The sequence below is a fragment of the Desmodus rotundus genome, chromosome 3, assembly GCF_022682495.2.
Source record: "Desmodus rotundus isolate HL8 chromosome 3, HLdesRot8A.1, whole genome shotgun sequence".
In the NCBI taxonomy this organism is placed as follows: domain Eukaryota; kingdom Metazoa; phylum Chordata; class Mammalia; order Chiroptera; family Phyllostomidae; genus Desmodus; species Desmodus rotundus.
This window is the reverse complement of record NC_071389.1, coordinates 153,314,429-153,337,256: the sequence shown is the minus strand read 5'-3', so window position 1 is coordinate 153,337,256 and position 22,828 is coordinate 153,314,429. Positions and strand designations below refer to the sequence as shown.

General features: G+C 39.1%; 1 protein-coding gene across 4 annotated transcripts in view; it reads left to right on the top strand.

The window, feature by feature from the left end:
• Nucleotides 1–22,828, top strand: part of DIP2B (disco interacting protein 2 homolog B) — a 211,119-nt gene that overhangs the window by 144,753 nt on the left and 43,538 nt on the right. For 2 of the 4 annotated variants that reach the window (XM_045184276.3, XM_053921488.2), the window contains 14 exons: nt 1,509–1,664; nt 2,052–2,174; nt 5,278–5,475; nt 6,962–7,053; nt 8,937–9,047; nt 10,387–10,510; nt 11,123–11,232; nt 13,862–13,964; nt 14,760–14,824; nt 17,056–17,149; nt 17,629–17,748; nt 19,487–19,601; nt 20,198–20,337; nt 20,976–21,112. In XM_045184276.3, the coding sequence (XP_045040211.2) occupies nt 1,509–1,664; nt 2,052–2,174; nt 5,278–5,475; nt 6,962–7,053; nt 8,937–9,047; nt 10,387–10,510; nt 11,123–11,232; nt 13,862–13,964; nt 14,760–14,824; nt 17,056–17,149; nt 17,629–17,748; nt 19,487–19,601; nt 20,198–20,337; nt 20,976–21,112 (1,688 nt within the window). The remainder of the gene's footprint in view (nt 1–1,508; nt 1,665–2,051; nt 2,175–5,277; nt 5,476–6,961; nt 7,054–8,936; nt 9,048–10,386; nt 10,511–11,122; nt 11,233–13,861; nt 13,965–14,759; nt 14,825–17,055; nt 17,150–17,628; nt 17,749–19,486; nt 19,602–20,197; nt 20,338–20,975; nt 21,113–22,828) is intronic. The other 2 variants (XM_045184278.3, XM_024575594.4) reach the window with 2 other exon arrangements.

Below are 22,828 nucleotides of genomic sequence, written 5' to 3'. Positions count from 1 at the left end.
GCCTTCTGGATGTTTGTTTTAAAAGAAGTAATTCATGATTCTAATTAAAAAATTTGAAAATATAGATAAAAAAATAAAATAATCTGTAAACCCACTTTCCAGGGATAACACTTTTATTATATATCCTACTAGGCTTATGTAGATTTTTAAAAAAAAATAAAATTGTACTAAGCAAGACATTCATAATCTGCTTTTCTTAGTGGTGTATCACAAATACCTGTTACATTATTAATGTAGTGTAGAATTATACTATTGGTTTTTATGGTTGCACAATATGCCACTGTATGGCCGTGTCCTGGTTTATTTAGCCACTCCCCAATTTTGTACGTTTAAATATTGCCCATTTGTTTTGCTATTATAAAAACTGCTGGGGTGAACATTCTTAAACACAGCTTTGTGCATCTGTCTGATGATTTCCTTAGGATGTATTCCTGCAAGTGGAATTGCTGGGTCAAATAAAAATGTCTGTTTTTAATGCTTTGTTACTGCAGGGCCCTGCAGAAGCAATATACTGCAGTATTCTCGTGTAGAACTACATTTACTATTTGTTTATTTAGTAGTATATTTAAAACTTTAAGAACTATTAAACTAGTAATTACAGACTTTTGAGACATAGACACCTCACTTCCAAATTGATTTTAGAAACTGTTTATATTATGATTTTTTCCTTTTTTATAGTTTTGAGTGACTTTTTATTATTCCTGTGAATTATATATTTTACTTCCAATTTTCTTTTTTTACTGCTCCAGATGTATTCTTCTAAGTTTTTTTGGCAACACATCCCTGTTGAATGGCTCTCTTCCAATTTATGTCTTCATTTCCTCTATATTAAGAATCCCTCAATTTATATCATTCAGTTTCCTTATATTAAAAATCCCTACATAAAGCACAGTACTAATCATGCTTAGAGCAAGGGAAGAACCTTATCCGTGAAGTAGATCCAGGTTATCTACAGATCATTTTATAAAAATTAGGAGTAGACCTGTCTGGTTTTCTTCATCTGGAAACTTGAGTGATCTGACCCATTCCCAAGATACCATTCCTGTCTTCAATGGAAGAAAAAATATTATAGATAAACCAACAGAAACATGAAGAAATGTTCAACGGACTAGAATATTAGTAGCTATATGATCATACTTGGTTTCATTTTGAAGTCACTTGCAGTTTTTATTTATTATGATTAATTTTTATATGACATTGGTTTTTTACCAGTCTTTCTACTTGGAGAAGAATGTTTTTGAGAAAATTTAATGATACAGGATTTGATCTTGCTAAGGCTACTTAAGTTTTTAAAAATAATTTTGGAAAGCTCATAAGCCCTGACTTTACCTCTTGCTCTGTCATTATATCTTGCTAGTAGAATTTGATTTGAAAGGTTGTTTTATAAAAGCTCATGACTTATTTACATAATTTTCTTCCATGTGAAAAAGCAAAAAATAAAAAACTAAAAATTCTTACATTTACTGCTAATGCACTGTAATTCTAAATTTTGTTTTCTCCCCTCTTAGAGAATTTCTCTGCTCCCCCTGATGTCACTACAACTACCTCTTCTTCTTCATCATCTTCCTCAATCCGCCCAGCAAATATTGACCTGCCCCCCTCGGGGATAGTTAAAGGCATGCACAAAGGATCCAACAGGTCCAGCCTTATGGATACAGCTGATGGTAGGCAGTAGTTTTCGGTAGAAATCCCGTCCCACACATCATCCTGAACGCCGCCTTTTCAGCGGCCTGCACTGGGACGGCACTGACGCTGTTCAGACCCAGTCTGTGCTTTCAAAAGATACGTGAACAAACAACAGTGTAGAAAACGAGAAGCTGTGCAAGGGAGAGTCGGCGGAATCTTTAAGCGGTGTATTAATAATAGCACTGTATTTGTTCTCTGTTGTCAGACTTCGTCATGGACATATTTGTGTCTGTTTGCCCACAGCCTCAAACAGGATGAGGCTGTGGGCAAAGGCCAATCACTAGAAATAAAAATTTCTAAGAGCACTGATAAACTAAAATATCCCCCAAATCAGTTAATTTTAACTTACTGTTTTTCCCTTATAGGTGTTCCTGTCAGTAGCAGAGTATCCACAAAAATCCAACAGCTTCTCAACACTCTGAAACGACCCAAAAGGCCTCCCTTAAAAGAATTTTTTGTGGATGACTCTGAAGAAATTGTGGAAGGTAGTAGTAATAGTACCAAAAACATACATTCCATAAACAATTGTTACACAATTACACATGTCAGGTACTGTAGCATTTAAGGATGAGCAAGGCACTGTTTTGGGTTGGAAGAGTTCAGAGTTCTCGGCACTTTTTCCCTAAGGATCATTTCTATTTTAGATCTCTGGTGAAAGATAGGGAAGGGAAGGGGGGGGGAGAAAAGCAGAGAGATAACTATGGAGCATTGAACTATCCTTGAAAATACACTCTTTGAAATTTGGAACTTTCCTAAATATATAGTTTTAGAAATTATTTATATTTGGAATTATCCTAGAATACTGAAGTCATATGCAACCTCAAAAGTTTGTCCAATCTTTTTTGATACAACTTAGACCTTTTGTTAAATCAGCCAGTCAACGTGCGTGTGTGTGTGTCTGTGTGTGTGTGTGTCTGTCTGTCTGTCTGTTTTCTATAAGATGAGGTGGTAGTTAGTGAAAAAAGTTCATCAAAATACAGTCACTTCTTCCTTCATGTTGTTTATAATTTAGACCGGTGCAAAAATATTACATGTGAAAACTGAGTTTAGCCAATAAATATGTATCAACTAAGACAGTCATTTGGAGAAGGGAAGAAATCAATTCCATCTGTGTGGTTAGGGAAGGCTTCATAGAGGAAGTGGTGACAGTGATGTATTCATTCAGTAATTTAAAAAATGTATGGATGAAATATAATCTCTAGGAAGGATTAGAAGGGGAATGATGTGGGGGCATAGATGAAACAAGGGTGACCTTTGAGGATTACTGAAACCAGGTATTGAGTAGATCTACCTAACAAAAGCTTTTGTCAAAAGAACTAACCCTTGATCGCTGTGCTCCGTTTTTACACCCTGAAGCTATTAGTAGGCTTTGAGCACAGCAGACCTGTGACTGGAACTAGGCACAGGAGTAGACCTAGACTAGACCGCTTTATGCAGCAGGAAGCAACGAGCAACCTGGTGCAGGAGGTTAGGATGGAGTTTTGTTTCTTTAGGAGCTGCTGAGCTCCCTGAGCTAAGGGGATCGTCCTTGCTGCCCCGATGCTCAAGGTGCTCACGGTGCTCATGGTGCTCACGCCAGCAACAGTCTCAGCAGTCTTTTCAGCGCCGTGTGTGGACCCGGGCAAGTGAGGATCAGGATTTAATAAGAATCACACTGGGACAATTTTCATTGGCAGAAGAGCAGCTTGTCACTAATTATAAATAGGCAACAGTTACAAAATAGGCAATATTGTCTGAATAAGATTACCGTTGGAAAATAGATACCCATATATCTTCGGAAGCCTGAAAGACTGTGGCCCAGGGTCTGCACTGAGGCCTAGTGGATAGCAACAATGTGTAGACTTTTATGACCAGAAGTCTGTGCCCACCATGTATACAGTCTGTTTGTAAAACCGAAACCATTTATTTAGAATCACCCATGTCCATTTTTTCTACTTGATTTGGTGGTTTAGGGTCTGGAAATACACCAAGTAGGGCAGCTGAAATGTTATTTACCTAGGGCAGCAATTTGGGAAGTGAAACTATTTCATTAGTTTTGTGTCAGTAGAAAAGTAAGTCAAGACATTTTAGTGAGCTTCTCAAATCTGTCATTAAATAAATTGAGGTATAAAATACAATGTATTTCACATTTCAGTTGCCCATCTAATTAATACTTGTTGCTCCATTAATACATTCTGTCCATTGTCTCTTCTGTCTGCTTCTCTCACCTCCCATTCACTTGGCTAATTCTTACCTTTAAGACTCCGCTCAGGCATTACCTCCTCCGGGTGGTGGGCCCCACCCAGTTAAGCTGGGTGATGTGGCCTGGCCCTCTCTGCCTGCCCTCTCTGTGTGTGTGCGCGTCAGGCACTGCTCCTGTTCACTTAGCTCTGTGTGTGTGTGTCCCGATGTGCTCTAGATATTCCTAGAGGGCACAGACTCTGGTTTTTGCGCTAGCATTATTAGAAAGAATAAATGTTTGTCAGAGAAAGACATGCTCATGTGCAGTACTTACTTTCTCACCGTTTATCACACCCCATGTACATAATTGGCACTCTATAAATATTTGACTTTTTTCTTCCATGTGTAAATTATCTTTCCTGCTGTGAAAATGTAGGGGTTTTTGCCTTTTATTATTGGAATAATACTTGTTTATTGCATAAAAATTAAGAGGACTTTAATTTTTTCTATATGAAGGAATACAAAATATTATTCACTTCCAGTTTCTGGAATGATCATGTCAATAATCTAGAGCTTTTTTATCTCCTCTAAATTCAGTTCAATTTAATCAGAATGGATTGAACAACCATTTTCTATTAGACACTTCAGGCAATAAGAGGAATAAGAACCATACCTTCTCTCAGAAAGCTCAGGGGGGAGAAAAAGGTGCACAGTAACAGAAGCCCTTGAGGATCCTCAGTGCATTAATAAGATGGGCTGCCACATAGTGTGGGAGCACTGAGGGGGGCGTGGCCAGAGATGGCTCTCCAGGGAATGTGCTGGTTGAGCTGCATTCTGAGAGGGGCCAGTACCAGTTCACCAGGAGGCAAAGGGATTGGCCGTATGAGATATGCGCAGTGTACAGAGACGTGAAGGGAACATTCGTGCCCATTACTGGTTGGAGTCTAATACTGACCCTGTGGTGTAATTATTACTGTTCCCATTTTACAGATGAGGAAAAACAAGACTCAGGGTAACTCAATTTGCCTAATGTTTCCTGCCTCACAGTGCAGTGCTTTTCCACTGAACACAACCTGGTAAAATGGAAGTTGACTCTCTAACATTGGACACAAAATTTAAAAACAAGTTTACTAAAAATTGTGAAATTGCTAAAAGGAAATTTATACTTTGTGCTTTTCTTTGTTCAGTGATTTGCTTTGTCAGGGTCAGGATTTGCTTGTTGCATAAAATATGATTTTACAGTTATGTGGGAAAATGAATTAAGCCCCAGTGTGTGGATTACCACTTCTAATGATGTCCGTTCTTTTCTGAGAGTGAAGGGAAAGGGAGGTGTATTTGGGATTTGTGACTTAAGTTGGGTTGTTTGGTATTTGTCCTTACTTTAGATCTTATTTTCATAACATACTGGCATGTTTTGTGTGTGTGTTTCAGTACCTCAGCCAGACCCTAACCAGCCCAAGCCTGAGGGACGGCAGATGACCCCTGTAAAGGGAGAGCCCTTAGGAGTCATCTGTAACTGGCCTCCTGCTCTTGAGTCCGCCCTACAGCGCTGGGGCACCACTCAGGCAAAGTGCCCCTGTCTGACTGCACTGGATGTAACCGGGAAGCCAGTGTACACCCTCACGTACGGTGAGTTTACCAGGTCCAGCTCCTCCCTTTTCTCTTAACAGTTCTTCAGATTATCGTGGGCGGTGTTTTTATCTTGATATTTAGCAGTTACTGTGTTTCAGAGGTCTTTTATTTTCATAGGATCCTAAGATCTAAGCACAGCTATTGCCAAATATTTCATTTGCTAGCATGACATTTGCAAGCCGGCTTATATTTAAAAGAGCAAAAAGAAGAAAGAGACTTTGTACATACCGATGTTTTAACATTAGGAGAGGATTTTAGGAAGACCTTTGGGCAGGATTAATGGTAAAAACCATATAGTTTTATCCAGAAATTGAAACTGACTACTTTTTAGATCTTTGTCATTTACCTTGTCCTCTTTCTTATGACAGGCACAGAATTTTATAATAAACAAAAAAATCTGTGCTTTTCCATTTAATTTTGCATCTTAGCTAAAGTTTTAATTTTTCTTTTGTAAATCGTTTCTAAAGTAACTTATTTTTCTCTTATGAATTCTTAGGAAACAACTTTTTTTAAATAACAAGAAGAATGGATTTAACCTGGGCTGTGAGATTTTGTACTAGTCTATTCACAGAGTCGTTTTTCCCTTCACAAGTGGAGCATGTTGTCCATAGACCTAGATGCAGAATAATTTTAGAGGGAAAATCATTTTTATTTAAAAAATTGTGCAAATTGACATGATTTTAAACCTTAGGTGCCCTTCTGAATGTGTTCTATGTAACGTTAACGTGTGTATTGAAAATAACATGATTTCTCTTACTTGGTTCCTAATCTAAATAGGAACTTCTAGGAATGGTTGGAGGGAGGCAGCATGAACAGAGTAAGAATAGGCTTTCTACCCCCTACGCAGTTTTTAGCCTTCATTTCAGAGGTTGTATATTAATTTCATCCATATAACCTTTAAAGAAAGCGGTCAGCTGGCCACATCTCTACACATTTATTTAACATCTTTGAATATATCCACATTTCACATAGTTAATTTCCATTTTATTGTCTGATTTTACTGAAATAACAGTGGTATGGAATGCTAAATTATTTGAGTAACACTTGCTTTGCAGTTAAAATATCTAATACCATATATGTAAAATGGTTCTTCAGCAAAAGCTTAAATGATATAGTCTTCTGATTTCCAGTCTTATAATAAACAATTTCTTCCTTCCCTTTAAATGTGATCAGCTCACATCAAACCATTTCTAATGATACTTAGTTTACTTCAGAAAAGAATTTGAAAAATTATCCAAACCAGAATGAACTTTTGGTGATGTTTTCTTCTTGTTTGGAGGCAGGACTGACTTTCCATGAACTAGAGTGAATATAAAGCATTTTTTGTGGGGGAGGGACTCTCTTTGTTGGGGCCAGTGCTTGTCTGATGTGTCATTTGGAAGTAGCCTTTGTCGTATTAGGTAAATACGCTTAGGGACTGCATGCCCTCTTGCTGAGCTAGGCCAGTAGTTTTCTGTATGACTGTGTTCTTTTCTTTCTCCAGGAAAGTTGTGGAGCAGAAGTTTAAAGTTGGCCTACACACTGCTTAATAAACTGGGGACCAAAAATGAACCTGTATTAAAACCTGGAGACAGGGTAATTGGACTTTTGGTTTTAGGGAGGTGATGTTTTATTGCTTTCTAACACGTGCATTCTGGGTTTTTAATGTACAACAGCACAATTTCTATAATTTTTATTCTTAGAAAGTGAAAATGGTTTGGTTCCAACCCAGGCTGGTCCAATACCAGGTGATAATTCTTGCATTCAGCAATTGAAAGAAATTTGATGTCCCGTTCTGTAGTTGCTTAGTCTGTAATGTGTCGCGGTACTAATAAAAAGTAGGGAAACCTAAGTCTTTCTGGAAGTAAATATTTCAATATTCAGACAACAAAAATAGCAATAAAGTTTACTTTGATTTTCTATCTTTAAAAGATATCCCATAAAATGTTTTAAAACATTTTTTTGTGGTTTTATGTAGAAAGGGAGGGAGAGTCATACTAGTTCCATGAAGAAACAAATTGACGTCATTTAATTTTATCTTTAATTGGAGGTGACTTTAATTTTTTTTAATTTTGAAGGTTTTTTCCTATTAATTATTTTTTTAATTGATTTTTAGAGAGAGAGTGACATCAATTTGTTTTTCCACTTAACTATGCATTTCATTGATTCTTGTACATGCCCTGACTGGGGATCGAGCCCACGACCTTGGCGTATTGGGATGAGGCTCTAACAAACTGAGCACCTGGCCAGGACCACTGTTAATAACTTTGTAAATATGGTTACTTCTTACCATCAAATATTACTTTTCATTTGGAATTTGTAGAAGGAAACACCAACTATACAACACACTTGCTTTTTGGAGGCTCGTGATGACAGAATCCCCTTTAAAAATATTTTTGTGTTGTGGCAAAGGATATTGAAAGGGTGGATTCTACTTACAGTGTGGCCCACGAGTGTTCCCTAGTCCTCACTGAACCCTAAGGAAGTTCTTCTGTGTCTTCCTAGCAATATTGACATTTGTGTGCAGAAAGGAAATGGGTAGTTTAAATGTCTTGTGGAGTCTGTATTTTTTTTAGAACTCTCAAAGGTTCAGAATTGAATTTATCAAAAAAATAAAATAATGAAATTTAAAAATAAGAAAAAAATAGAATTGAACTTATCTTGGGAGTAAGTTTAGAGAGTTTGAAAGCAAAAGAAGGAAAAGCAGAAGTCCAGTGACATAATGAAGTTTCAAATGTTAATTTATAAATATCCAAGCCAAGTAAACAAACTCCACAATGATAGTGTTTTGAGTAGATTGGGAAGAATCGGTTGTCCCTGTGAAATATTACAGGTGAGATCACAGGTTTCCACATACAGGAGTTTTGTTTATCTTTTGTAAGTGAATGAACTTCATATCCATAATGATTTCTGCCAGTATTGCTTATACCTATTACCAGATGCCTTTCATGCTAGAATATGTGCATTCAGTAAGGATTAATGCAATGACCTTGATTCCTAAGTAAGAAATCTTAGGCTGGCCATAAGGTGGTAACTAAGTCACTCAACCCTTGCAGGTTGTCTGTCAGAGAATAAGGCTTATTCATTAATGTGCTGCTCTATCTAGAGCGATCGGTTACATTTATTTTATTGCTGCAGCCCCACACCAACGTAAATTGCCTTAGGTTTCATGGGTAATTAACTTATTACTTAAGGTGAGGTGTTTACTGCTAAATCACTAATAGAATTAAGTGAAAAATTCTTCAATGATGATGAATTGCATTATAGTTCCCAAAATGTGTCTCCTATAATCATAGGAAGGACAAGAGGTCTTTTTAGATTTGTGCATCCTTCTCAATAACTTAACTTTCTTTAGACTATTTAATACTTTGATTTGTTGTATTGATGGTAGACGTTTTATATACAAATGTCACAGAGTGACATTGAAAGTGTTAGTCTATCTTTATTCCCCTGTTATTAAACATCATTATGCATTTTAGGTAGCCCTGGTTTACCCCAACAATGATCCAGTCATGTTCGTGGTGGCTTTCTATGGCTGTCTCCTGGCAGAAGTGATTCCAGTGCCTATAGAGGTACCTCTTACCAGAAAGGTAACCCTGCTAACTTTAAGAAGAAGGTGGTCCGTTTTGACATGGCGGGCATGGGGTTCTTGCATCGTTGGCTTTGTCACGATATTAGAAACATCCTGCTTTCTTAAGTATTCAGCTTCACTTGCTAAAAACATGAAAGCTGTAGAAAAGTTAATGACTAATATTTATAACTTTCATGCAAATAACATATATTCAACAGAGATAGAATATTTATAGTATTATGTATCACTTAAAAATCATGGGGGCACACTTGACTTTTTAGCAATTACCATTTATAAAGAGTACCACCCTCGCTTCAGGGACTATAGCCAGTCCACATTTGCGGTAGGTAAGGTCTTTTGTTGTCAAGGGGTTTGGTTTAACTGTGTCTTCCGATGTAGGATTTCCATTAAGTCCAGGGTGATGCAGTGATGGCAGGCTACTGCTCTGGGGTACCGAATTTTACTGTGGTAGCACATCAGCCCTACTCAAATGAAGCGTATGTACCAAATTGTCAAGTTTAACTGAATGATTTATCCACGAGCTGTTTGACCTTAATTTTCTCACACTGTTTATTATTGAGAGTTGATGATAAAGACAAATATGGTGGAGACTAAGGATTTACAAGGAAAAAAGTATTTTTTTCTCAAAAATTACTTCTCCAAAGGAATAAACGATAAAATGGTAACATCTCTGAAACTCTGGTTGATGGGATATAATATCTTTAGATTGTTCTGGAAATCAGAGGGTTGTTCCTTTGTGAAGTTGACCGTGTTGTGTGGTTTCATCATGATACTTTTAAGACGACATTTTAATGGAACTGTTTAGGTTCTGTCTTTTGTTGTTTGCTGCTGTTGTGAGGTTCCAATCTACGTCTTTTAAAATACAATAATAATGAGTATATGGATTCGGGTGTAACCATTCATTCACTTTCATCGTAAATGTGGACATTTGATGTTCATTCACGTTATTGATTTTATTCTGACCTGACTTGCTTTGCTTTTGGATTTGAGGGTGTGGCTAGGTCAAGACAACTTAACCATGTTAGTGTTTGTTTATTTTCTTGAATTTAATCAAAAAGAGGAACATTGTTGACCTTTGAAAAAAATGATCACATTTGGCTAAATAGAATTCATCATTAGCAATGGCAGGTTAATAAAATACCTTATTTGCTCTCAGGAAATCATCACATGGTAGAAATTATTTAGGAGAACATATTGTCACTAGATTTTGACAGATGCCAGTTCTCAGTGAGGTTCCATGAATGTTATCACACACGTGCCAGAGCATTACTAAGTGTTAGATCAGGGGCATGGGTGTGCTCATGTTCACTCCCCTACTTGTTATCTTTTCTCCATAGGATGCTGGAGGGCAGCAGATTGGCTTCTTGCTAGGAAGCTGTGGTATTGCCTTAGCTCTTACCAGTGAAGTTTGTCTAAAGGGGCTGCCAAAAACTCAGAATGGAGAGATTGTACAGTTTAAAGGTTAGTAGTATTTGTACCTGAATTATCAGTTAAAGCTCAGAGCTTTAATTAGTTTTTGAATTTAATAATAGTTAAGTACTTAAAATATATTTTCTTATTCTCACAACCTTATGAAGTAGGTACCATTATTATCCCCATTTTACAGGTGAGGAAACTGAGACACAGAGAGGTTAAGTAACTTACCCAAAGTCACAGCTAATAAATGGCAGAGCAGCGATTTGAACCCAAATCGGTCTGATTCCACAGCCCACACCCTTAACCTTTATGCTGATGGTTGGAAAAAGCTACCTCTCTGTTCATTAAAGCTAAATGCTACATGTAGAGACAGAGGATAGACCACTAACCTCAGTGGACTTCCACTGCCAAACGGACCTCCCAGTTGTTGAGGTAATGTCAAGGTCTGGAATTAGCATGTGGAACAATTGTACTTTTGAAAGAAGGTATAAATGTCTAATGATTATCACTAAAAATGATACTATTTATCATTAAAAAGTACTTTACTAATTATAAAATGACCTTGATTTGGTCTCTTGATGTTTAAATGACTAGTTCACTGTGAATTCCTTCTCTTATGGCTTAGGCAATTCAATTTTTATTTTGGGTTTGATTTAGGTTGGCCCCGGCTCAAATGGGTTGTAACTGATTCCAAGTACCTTTCCAAGCCTCCGAAAGACTGGCAGCCCCACATCTCACCTGCCGGCAGTGAACCAGCGTACATCGAGGTAGGTCCTGAGACTAGAACATACATTCTGGCTTTTTCTTTGGCTTCAGATGCTATCTTACTAAATTTATTTTTTTTGTTTGGTTTGGTTTTTTGCTGTCTTACAAAATTTAAAACTAACTTTTTGCCATTTTAATGTTAAAAGATTCTCCTAGTTAGATTTCCATCTTTTGATTTGTAAAATGTCTTGTATTGGCTTTCTATTCTAATTTTTAACATACTTACACATTCAAGAGAAAGACTTGGAGAAGTACAATGGTTTAAGAAATGATGTACAGGCAGAGAAACTGGCCCAGTTATTTTTCTGCTGCATGGGGGCGAGGGGGTGGGATATGAGAGACTGGAGAAATGAGGAGGGAAAATAGCTGTGCTTAAGAACAAATCTAACAGATAATCAGTAAAGAGCAGGAAGAAACAAATGGTGTTGAAGATTAGTGCAGGAACTCGATTGATATCACGTTCCATTTGAGGGATTATTAAGCCTTACTGCATACCAGGCACCAGGTTAAGTGCTTTATTTATTTATTTTTTTAAACGATTTTATTTATGTATTTTTAGGAGGGGAAGGGAGGGAGAGAAACATCGAGTGGTTACCTTTCATGCGCCCCCTACTGGAGGTCTGGCCCACAACCCAGGCATGTGCAATACTGGGATTTGAGCCAGTAACCCTTTGGTTCTTAGGCTGGCACTCAATCTACTGAGCCACACCAGCCAGAGCTAAGCACCTGAAATACATTATTTCAGTCAGCCCTGTCAAGTGCCCTCTCTCTCAGGTGGGAGCTAGTATTAAACCTGCTTTACACATAAGGAGACTAAGACTTAAACTTGAGTAACCAACCAAAGGTCAGATGACTCAAAAATGGCAGAGCTGGGACTCAGATTCACATCTGTTCCACACAGAAAGCTATGCCCTTGACTACTTTTCATCCGCAAATTCTCACCACCTGTTTGCTAAGTTAATGAATAAACAAATCAGTAATGTAAATAAAAAAAGGTTTTGGGGAAAAATCCACCTAACCTTGAGCCGTATGGTAATAACTGGCTATAAAAAGGAAGAGAGTGGACAGCAGCTTTGAGAGACGAAGTGGTAATGTTGGATACAAGGACGGTCATTTTTAAAGGTGGGAGAGATCTGGGTATGTTTAAACGACAGATCAGTAAGCAGGCGACTAAAATATCAAATTTAGTGATCAACTCCTAATCCCTGTCATCTCTCTGATTGAATGGTTCATCACTCCATTCTCCTTACAACTGCTCACTGGCTTCCCTGACTACTTTCTCAGTTCTCCTGCCTCACTGACCACTGCTTTTGCATCTTCTTTATCGGTTCTTCCTAGCAGGTGAAGGGCCCTGCTTAGCTCTCTGGTCTTGGGAAGAACTACCGACTTCTACATTTCTAGGCTTGTTCTATTCTGAACTAACTGAATTTTCACTTGGGACCCATAGTACATTGCTATGAGTTTAAATCATCCTGTGGGTAATAGGGAGCTATTAAAGGGTTGTCAGCAGCAAAGTGATAAGAATAAATTTGTTAAAAGATTTATGTGGTTTGGGTGTATTAAGAAGGGAAACAGGGAGACCAGCTTTTACAGTTATCGAGGTGAGCCCAAGGTTGTGGTGATGGGGACAGAGAAGTATGGATGTAGCAGTGGTTGAGAGACAGTAAGGAAGCAGAAGTGGCAGGACTTAGTGACTGACTCTAGATAGGGACGAGGCGAGACAGACTCAGGTTTCTGCCTTGGGCATCTGGGTAGATGGTGGTCTCCTTTACTAAGATAGAAAATACAGCAAGAGGAGTTTTCCTGGGTGCAGGGTGGGGGAAAGAATACAGCGTTGGACCCACCGAGTTTCACAGGACTGTGGGTTACCCAAGGGAACAGTTGCTCTGCGTTTGGATCTCTGGAGAGAGGTCTGGAGAATTGGGAGTCATAAGGAATATGGTGCACTGACTAAAGTGAAAGGAGGAGAACTTTCAGGGAATGCCAACATCTAAGGGATAGTCAGAGAAAGTGGAGGGGAGAGAGTGAGAGAATACGAATAGGAGAGAGAAGTAGCACAAATGCCAAAGAAATGTCAAATGTTACAAAAGTTCTGATAAATTATACATTATGTCCTTTTATTTAACAATCAAAAAGTTGCTGATCTTGGTAAAACCAACAAACCAACAAAAAGCAGCTTAAATGGAGCACTGATGTAAAAGCAAAAGTATAGTTGACTGATTTTTTTAGGAGTGAATAGGCCATTTCAGGTCTCCCCGCCCAAACGGGGAGCTCCTGACAGAGACCAGGACGCTCGCACCTCCACCTCTGCAGTGCTGTGCGTGCCCTGCCCTTGGCCCTGTGCTTCTGCTGAGATGGCGCAGGCCTCTTGCTTGTTTTGCTTCCTGGGCAGCCGCTTCACACTGATGACCAATTAAAACTTTTAAGAATTTTTCACACATACTTCTGTTGAGGTTTGTCATTCCCCAACTCTGTCTTTGGGGGATTGGAGTTTGGAGGCCAAGCGCACAGCCTCAAATATTCATGTTAAATGGAGCTCATTATCGTGGCTTTATCTTTTTGTTTTAGGACTCTAGTTTCGTCATTTGAAATAATCCACTTTATTATGTTTCTTATGGTTTTTTTTTCTAGTATAAAACAAGCAAAGAAGGGAGTGTGATGGGAGTTACAGTGTCCCGCCTCGCCATGTTGTCCCACTGCCAAGCGCTGTCCCAGGCCTGCAATTACTCTGAAGGTCAGACTTCGTCCCATAACTGCCCTCATTGTGAGCCTTGGATGTGTGTGCCTCCGTGCGGAGTGCTCGGTGACTGGGTTCCAGTTAATGCCCAAATTCAGAGGGAAGTATTTTGTCTTTGTTTTTATTTCCCAGAGTGAAATGTTTTAAGACACATTCTTGGCTTGCTTTTGCTTTCTTCTTTTTCACAAATATGCTGCAATTTAAAGGAACTAAAATACTAGGCAAACCAAGTATGTGAAGTATGATTTCTAGAGTGCAGAGATAGAAAACTAATTAAAATCATGTGGTCATTATTAGCTGCAGACTGTCAGGTAGCTCCATCTTCCCGTGTGTGCAGAGCTGCCACCAGCTGCACCTTTGGAGTTAGAGTCAAAGAAATTCAGCTTCCAAAAAGCTCAGATCAGAACACAAAGATGTATTCTGTAGGGTGCTCAGGTGTGTAAGTGTATGTATGTAGATACAATACTTACCAACATTTTTTTCTCTAGGAATTACAATTTTTACATGGGTGTGAAACTTCCAAATAATTAGGAAAAAAGTATTACCTCTGAGAAGATAGTATCTAAGGCGTAAGGAGTTTGGGACTTGGGGTCTCTTCTGTGGCCATGTCACTCTATGATCGGTCCCCCAGCCCATGTGAGGGGACCCTCAAGTAATCAGAAGACCCAGAGCTTTCAGTGACCTCTTTAAAACTATTAATCAGCTCTTTAATAGAGGCAAGTAACATGGTTTTGCTACTTAACACTAAAGATGACTTCCTTTTTTTTTTCCCCTCTATTTTCTCTCTTTTAGGAGAAACAGTAGTAAATGTTTTGGACTTCAAGAAGGATGCCGGGCTGTGGCATGGCATGTTTGCGGTAAGCTATTCAGAATTAAGGCTTTCAGTGTGACTCTCATGATTCAGGTCAGTATGCGTGCTGTGTAACCAGATCATCGCTCCGTGTGAGATGCTTGTTTGAAATTTAAGCCCCCAAAAGATCAATAATACTTTCCAGAAGAATTTTATTTTATAATAAAAATGGTAATTTTTTGGAAGGAGAATGTAATATTTTTCTTCACTGTGTGGTTGGGCATGCTCCTATATAATAGTGTAGAGGAAAATTTAGGATCTATAATCTTTAAAGCATCTGCTATGATGGCTCAAAGCCCAAAAGATTCTACAAATGACTGTATTTATTTGTGATTTAAAAAAAATATGTTTGAGATGAATCTCATCTCCTTTCTGAAGAAAGGACTACAGAAATATATTTAGAACTTGACAACCGTGGGTAATAATATCTAACTTTTCCATTGGACAAAATGTGCTGGACGACTGCTCGATGCAACTAAAGAAGAGCGTAGCGGGGTAGGTCGGGCTGCTTTTCACAGTTGGGGAACAGGAAACGTGCTATGGGAGTTAGAGAAAGGTGGAGTTCCTTCCAGCACTAGTATCAAGGCCCTATTTGTGGAAGAGGTGGCAGTTGGGTTGCACTTTGAAAAATGGGTAATGTCCTGGCCATGTGGCTCAGTTGTTTAGAGCATCGTCCTGTGCGTCAAAAGGTTGCAGGTTCGATTCTCAGTCAGGGGACATACCTAGGTTGTGGATTTGATCCCTGGTTGGGGCGCATACAGGAGGCACCCAATTGATGTTTTTCTCTCACACTGATGTTTCTCTCTCTCTCTCTCTCTCTCTCTCTCTCTCAAAAAAGGGTAAGATTTAGCCATATAGAAATATTTTTGTGTTGGAAGTAGAGAGAGGGGACATTTAAAGTAGGAAAAGCTACCATATGTAGCTTGATGATTAGGAGGGAAGAGAAAAGAAATACTGGAGTTGCAGAGGGCATTGGGAGTATCTTGCTTAACTTCCTCACACATTGCAGGAGTCTGAGAAAGAGCAGAATGAAATGAAACATGAAGGAGGAGGAGGAGGATCCCTGTCCACTCAGGACCCTCCCCTACCCCCCCATTTAGGAAGAGCCTATTCCTTGAGTGTACATACTTCCTAGCTCCTTTCTGAAGCCCTCCCCATTTTCTTTTTTAATCAAAGGTTTAAAAAAACCTTGCAAGGTGTTAGAGGGACAAGTGTGAAGATTTGGTTATAAACACTATTCTTTCCCTAAAATCCAAAAGTTTGTCACTATAGCTAGAAACTTGGGGGAGGGAGAAAAAAAAAGTTAACTATGGTATCTTGGTTTCTTTGGGCCATTTCAATGGTGAGGAAAATGGCCAGCCTGAATATCAAGACTTAATGATTCTGCCAGGCTGGGTCTTTGTGGGGACAGGAGGTCCTGTGCCTATTCATTCGTTTGGGTGGCAGCAGACACCAAATTGCGTGACCCTCTCAGCTCACTGAGCTTTATCTCCTCAAATACCCAACAGGTCTGGGCTGGCCCTCCTGTAAGTGACAAGGACACTTTGGTTTGTTTTGTAACACCTAACCCTTGGTGGTGTGTGGGAAACACGGCCGTGCTGAACGCACTCAGTGGGGTCGGGGGCAGTGTGGCAGTGTCTGTTAGATCGATAAAGCGTAGATCCTATGACTCAGTAGTACCACTTCCCTGTCTTTACCCTCGAGAAACACTTGTACTCATACCAGGGGACGTGTAAATGTTCCTGGAAACATTGTAATAGCAAAAAAATGTCCGCAATAGGGGAATGCCCGGATACACTGTGGTGTCTTCTGTGGAATGTATGCTGCAGTTGAGAAAGAATTGTGTGGAGCTCCTACTGATGTGCATAGATTTATCTCTAAAATAATCTACATGAAAAAAGTACATTGCAGATACATGTTAGTATAATGCCTTTTATGTTAACAATACGTTCTGTTTCCATGGGGACAAATATATATGTCAATACATAGAAAAGGGAAGGCTGCACGCCGGATTCATAGTAATGATCGTCTCTGAGGAGGGGAGGACAGGACCAGGTTTAAGGGTAGATAGCCAAGGAGACTGCAACCTTATAGTTAATACTTCAGATTTTCTTCAAACAGCATGTATTTGAATATTTATTATATGTATGATTAAAATGTTAACAAAATATCAGATCAGTTTTAAAATGCTATGTGTGTGTTCAATATTGATTACTTTTTATCTTTCTTTCTTTTCAGAATATAATGAGTAAGATGCATACCGTTAGCGTGCCCTACTCTGTTATGAAGACCTGCCCTCTCTCTTGGGTCCAGAGAGTACATGCCCACAAAGGTAGTTACACACAGCACCTAAGCTGTAATTACGTGGCTGTTTGAGCTAAGATTCCGGGGATTTTCAGATGCTCTTCTAGAGACGTGGTTCTGTGCCTTGGTGGCCTGACAGATGTCAGAGCTCAGTTGCTAAAGCCGGGTGTGTTGTCAGTTCCACCTCACGTGATGTCCTTTCTTAGGAGTTGAGATGAATTTGCCTGAATTTGAGCCCTGAGTCAGATTTATTGAGTGCTTGGGGATTCAAAGCTTCCTTGGCGAGGATATACGGCCTGCCCACGGGTCACAGTGAGCAAAACAGCATGTGTCCACGTGGTCGCTGCTGCCCCAGAGCTCCTGGCATAATTTCTTTGAAACCTCGTTTATTTTCTCTAAGTGAAATCATGATCCTTAAAATAAGTAAAAATTTTTATTATAGTATATTAAATGTCATCAAACTTAGCCTGTATGTGTGTGTTAACTTTATTGCTTTTGAAATTGTAGCCAAAGTAGCTTTAGTAAAATGTCGAGACTTGCACTGGGCCATGATGGCACATCGGGACCAGAGAGATGTGAGCTTGAGTTCTCTCCGCATGTTAATTGTGACTGATGGAGCTAATCCTTGTGAGTACTTCCAGGGTGTGGGTCTCGGGCTTCTCTCTCCTTAGCGTTTGTATCGAGATGTAGTTCACGTGCTGTGAAACTCGGCCATTTAAAGTGTACAGGGTGACAGTTTCAGTGTGTTCCCAGAGCCATGCAGCCATGACCGTGGTCTCAGTTTAGAACATCATCACCCCAGAAGGAAATGTCATACCTGTTAGTAGTCACTCCCCATTTCGCCCCCCAGTGCCCCTACTCCTAGGCAACTGCTCTTCTACTTTTTGTCTTAGAGAGTTACCTATTCTGGACATTTTATATAAATGCAATTATACTATGTAGGTCTTTAGCGATGGGCTTCTTTCATTTAGCATAATGTTTTCAAGGTTCATCCACATTGTAGTATGTGTGCATACTCCGTCCCTTTATATTGCTGTGTAATATTCCATTTTATACATGTACCACATTTTATCTGTTCATCATTTGTTGGATCCGTACTCTTAAAACCACTCCTTGCTCACTCATGCATATCCTTTTTCTATCATAACTAAAAGGAATGATAAGAAGGTGACTTGATGTAACCAAGTGTCTGGACTTCATGTAAATTGCTCCTAGCAGGAAATCAAATTTGCAAAAGCTTTTAGAGATCTGTTATGTCCCCTACTTTCTCCCACAAGCACAGGCATCCTGAACTTCCACATAGCAGAATCGGGTGAAATGTTAGATACTGTATTCTTTGTCATAATGGATTTTTGTCAGTAGTCACCTTAATAATCCCGGTATAATAAAACACAGACATGGGATTGACCTTATAAGAAACAAGTCAGAGAATATCACAAAGAAGGAGGAACTTACTAGCCAGAGTGTTAATACCGTGCTGGCTACAATATTACTTCAGGGGGAGTTGCTCGCTCACTTCCAAACTGGCCACAGTGCATCTCTGCATCTCTGCTATTCACTGGGAAGTTTGGTAGGAGCAGCTGTATTCCAAGTTTTAGCTTTGAACAGTGTCCATGATCTTTTCTGGGTGGATGACAATTCATTTGTCCTGGAAATGTACCACCCATCTTACAGGCACAGTGAAATATTTGGATGGGATTAATGGTATACTGGGTTGGCCAAAAAGTCCATATGGTTTTTCTGTAAAACAGAAGACACATGTTTCAGTTTTACCAATAACTATTGATTTGGATATTTTGAGTATGTTGGCTAGCTCCCCTGTGGTATAATGGTGATGGTTCTCAATTACTGTTGCTATTTGATCTCCGTCAACTTCAACTGATCTATCCAACCATGAAGCATCGTCCAGTGAGAAATCTCCAGCCCAGAACTTCACAAACCACTTTTGACACCTTTGGTCAGTCACAGCACCTTCTCCGTACACTGCACAAATCTTTTTCTTTGAGTTTCAGTGGCGTTTTTACCTTGAAATAATAAAACATAATATGCCGAAAATGTTGTGTATTTTCTTCCATCTTCAGTATTAAAATGGCTACACAAAAATTCACCAGTTTTGGTAAGTTTTTTTTAAATGCACACTGCTATGACAGCTGTCACAATACATTCTAACAATTGTTTCAAATGATGTTAAAGACAGCTAAGTGCCACTAGAGCATTGTACAGAAAAAACCAAACTTTTTGCCCAACCCAATACAATGAGGGTTCTCATGAGAAACAATTGTATTGGCTTTCTATTCCTTACCAGTTTCCTGCAGTAAAGAAAATCACAATTTCAGTTTTCAAGTTGATCTGTTCCAACTCCTAGGGTCTGTGTCGTCCTGCGATGCTTTCCTGAGTCTGTTCCAGAGCCATGGGCTGAAACCTGAGGCCATCTGTCCCTGTGCCACTTCTGCAGAGGCCATGACTGTGGCGATCCGCAGGTATCATTCAGCACGTCAGTGCTCCTGCCGTGTGGTACAGCTTTGCTCCAGTGCGCGGTGCTCACCCGTCAGTGGCAGGGGTGTTAACTCATTTTCTGCTTCGTAAGCCTAAAAGTGGAAATGACTTTGTAAAGCAGCTTGAATCATCTCATTTATTTCGCCCTCTCTTGCACTAAGAGTAACTGGTAAACTGAAAATTTAATTATTCTCATCTCATTTTTGTGAATTTTTTGTCTGTGTTGTTTTGTCTTCAGATTCCTCAGCATCTTAGACTAGAAATAAGCTATTCTTGACTGTATCTTAAGTATGCAAAGTACATATATAGCATACCCAAGACCAGTATATTCTTAAAAATAGATTAAAATGTACTTTTCCCACTGGAATGAAACTTGACCATGCTTTGTACAAGTGAATTTGGTTAATTTGGTATGTTTTTGGTAGAGAAAATGAGGATAGAGTGTGTGTGTGTGTGTGTGTGTGTGTGTGTGTGTGTGTGTGGTGAGGGGGGTAGCAAGAGGAAATTTGCTTCCCTACATATTCCTATTTTTCTCTTCATATTTCATTTACTAAATTTGATGAGTTTATTTTGTTTTCAGGCCTGGAGTTCCAGGGGCCCCTTTGCCAGGAAGAGCCATTCTCTCAATGAATGGATTGAGCTATGGGGTAATACGGGTCAATACTGAAGATAAAAACTCAGCACTAACAGTCCAGGATGTAGGACATGTAATGCCTGGTGGTGAGTTCTCAGGAGAACCATTTATTTTTTCCATAAAGATGTGTCATTAGTGATAGTGGAGACTGATAAAAATACGGGATCCAAAACCAGGAATCTAAAATTTAGTACTTAGTCACTTAGTTTCTCAAACCTCTTAACAGTTGAGTAATTCTAATCACACTCCTACTTTCCAACAGTCTTGTGTGACTCAGTTGTGAGTGCTAATTACAGCTGTTCCCACGGAGAGTGAGGCACTGAGTAAAGTTGACCAGCCCTCACCGTGCCTGCCAGCCAAGGGGCTCGCAGAAAGAGCACATGGCTACCATGCAGGAGTGAGCTGGGTCTGCCCAGGGGTCAGTTAACTTAACCTGTTTCTTTGGACTTTGCAGTCATTTTTAATATCAGTGTCTTTAAAAGCTTCGGTCTGTTTCTGTTATGTGGATTTTTCTTTTTTGCTGAATTTAAAACATTACTTGTCATCAGGGTTAAAAGATGGAAATTTCAGATATACCTTTGTAGTTTCAGGTCTGTTTTTAACATTCTTTTTTGGTACTCTTACTTGATGCCCCTCAGTAAGTACCAAACTATCCTGGGTTCGCAAGCATGAAGCAAAGGTTTCCCAGGATCTCTGTGTCTTAACTGAACTTTTTGTGCACCAGGGATGATGTGCATTGTGAGACCCGAAGGACCTCCCCAGCTCTGCAAAACAGATGAGATTGGAGAAATCTGTGTCAGCTCCAGGACAAGAGGCATGATGTACTTTGGGCTCGCTGGTGTGACCAAAAATACATTCGAGGTACATGATATTAAAGCATTGCAAGGAGTATTTCATGCAAGTGTCACTAGGGCCAGATGAGCTGGCTGGTGGGAAATAACATAATATAGTGGGTTGAGAGCATGTACTCTCGAGCTAGACTGCCCTAGTTCGAATCCCAGCTCTGCCGCTCACTAGCACGTTGGGTGAATTGCTTAACCTCTTTGTGCCCCGATTTCTTTGTATTTAAAAAAGGAGTAATTATAGTACCTAACTCATAGGATAGTTGTGAGAACTAAGTGAGTTAATGTTTATAAAATACTTAGAACAAGTACCTGGTACACAGAAGGTAGAGCTGTTTATCTGATTAATAAATACGTAAATAAATAAATAACTAGGAGGCCTCACAAGAATTCCTCTGGTGGATATTCCATAGTTTGAGCTTTGATAAGCCCCAAAGTTTAATTTTGAGAGTGTATAGTGACAATGGGTCTATCTCGTAAGTATTGACTCAAGTTAACCGAGCTCATAAAGACGGGTGTAAACCAGAGTGCAAGGTTACTAATAAAATAGAACTGTTCTGTCACAGGGGCAGATTGCTCCTATCATTCAAACTTTCAGTGAGACGAGTATTTATTGAGAACCTTCCGTGGGTCTGGCACCATTCTAGGTGTGTTGGGTGCATCAGGAGAACAAACAGAGCTCCTGATACAGCTCATACTCTAGTGTAACTAGCACATGGCTTCCCTGCAGGCAGCTCTGCATGTGAAGCCACATTGTAATGAAAGTTTTCCTGGTGAGCTTGGAAATCAGAGCAGGCATAATTAATTGTCTATATTTTATACTTTGTATTAACCTGCCTCAGTACCTTTTAGGGAACAGAGAACTCCAATTTATGGGCCATGTCCCTTTCTTACTAGATAGGGCTTATAGGACCATAGCCAGTTTTTTGTTCTTCAAACTTCCTTTTTCTGTAATTTAAGCCAGTGGTTCTCAGTGTGGCAGGGCATATCTATCTGCCCATTCATTTGAAAATCAGGGCATATAATTATGTAGTGATCGTCGTAGCTGGTGGGAGGATGTTACATTTATAAATGATGTGGTATCTGAAACAATGTTTAGAATTCCGGAGCTGACCATCATTTGTATTTATACAGTGTAAAACGGTATAATATAAATTATTAAATGTCTGTCTGTTACTACCATCATCATCACTGTTTCTGCTGCCTTCTTGCCCTATTGCCAAGTGTTAAGACCAAGTAACCTTAATTGGAGTAGATGTTAATAAACTCTTCAAGCATATACGGCCAGGTTTACTTTCAGGTGACTAATTCTAGTACATATACATTTTACTAATTTAAATCATACCCTATTTCTCTTATTTTAAAAGTGCTTGGGGGAAAAAATGCTTAGACTACATATATTTCTAACACCTGAATTTTTCATTGCATTTTACTTACTACAAACAAGATCCTCGAGCAATCTTTGAAGATACTGATAATATTTTGTTATGTTGCCTTTCCTATGAGGACACCTGACTAATCAAAATTCTCAGAGTTAATGCCAAATGGCTAAGCCCACAGTAATGAAGAAACTTTGAAATCTGCATATAAATTAAATAATAGGTAGAATAAAAATCCTAACTAAAAAAGGACAAAACTATTGCCTTGATTTTTCAAATTGAAGTTTCTAATATTTTTCCTGCTGGATTCTTATATATAAATCCTGAAGAGTTTTCCAAACGTGGTTAACATTTCA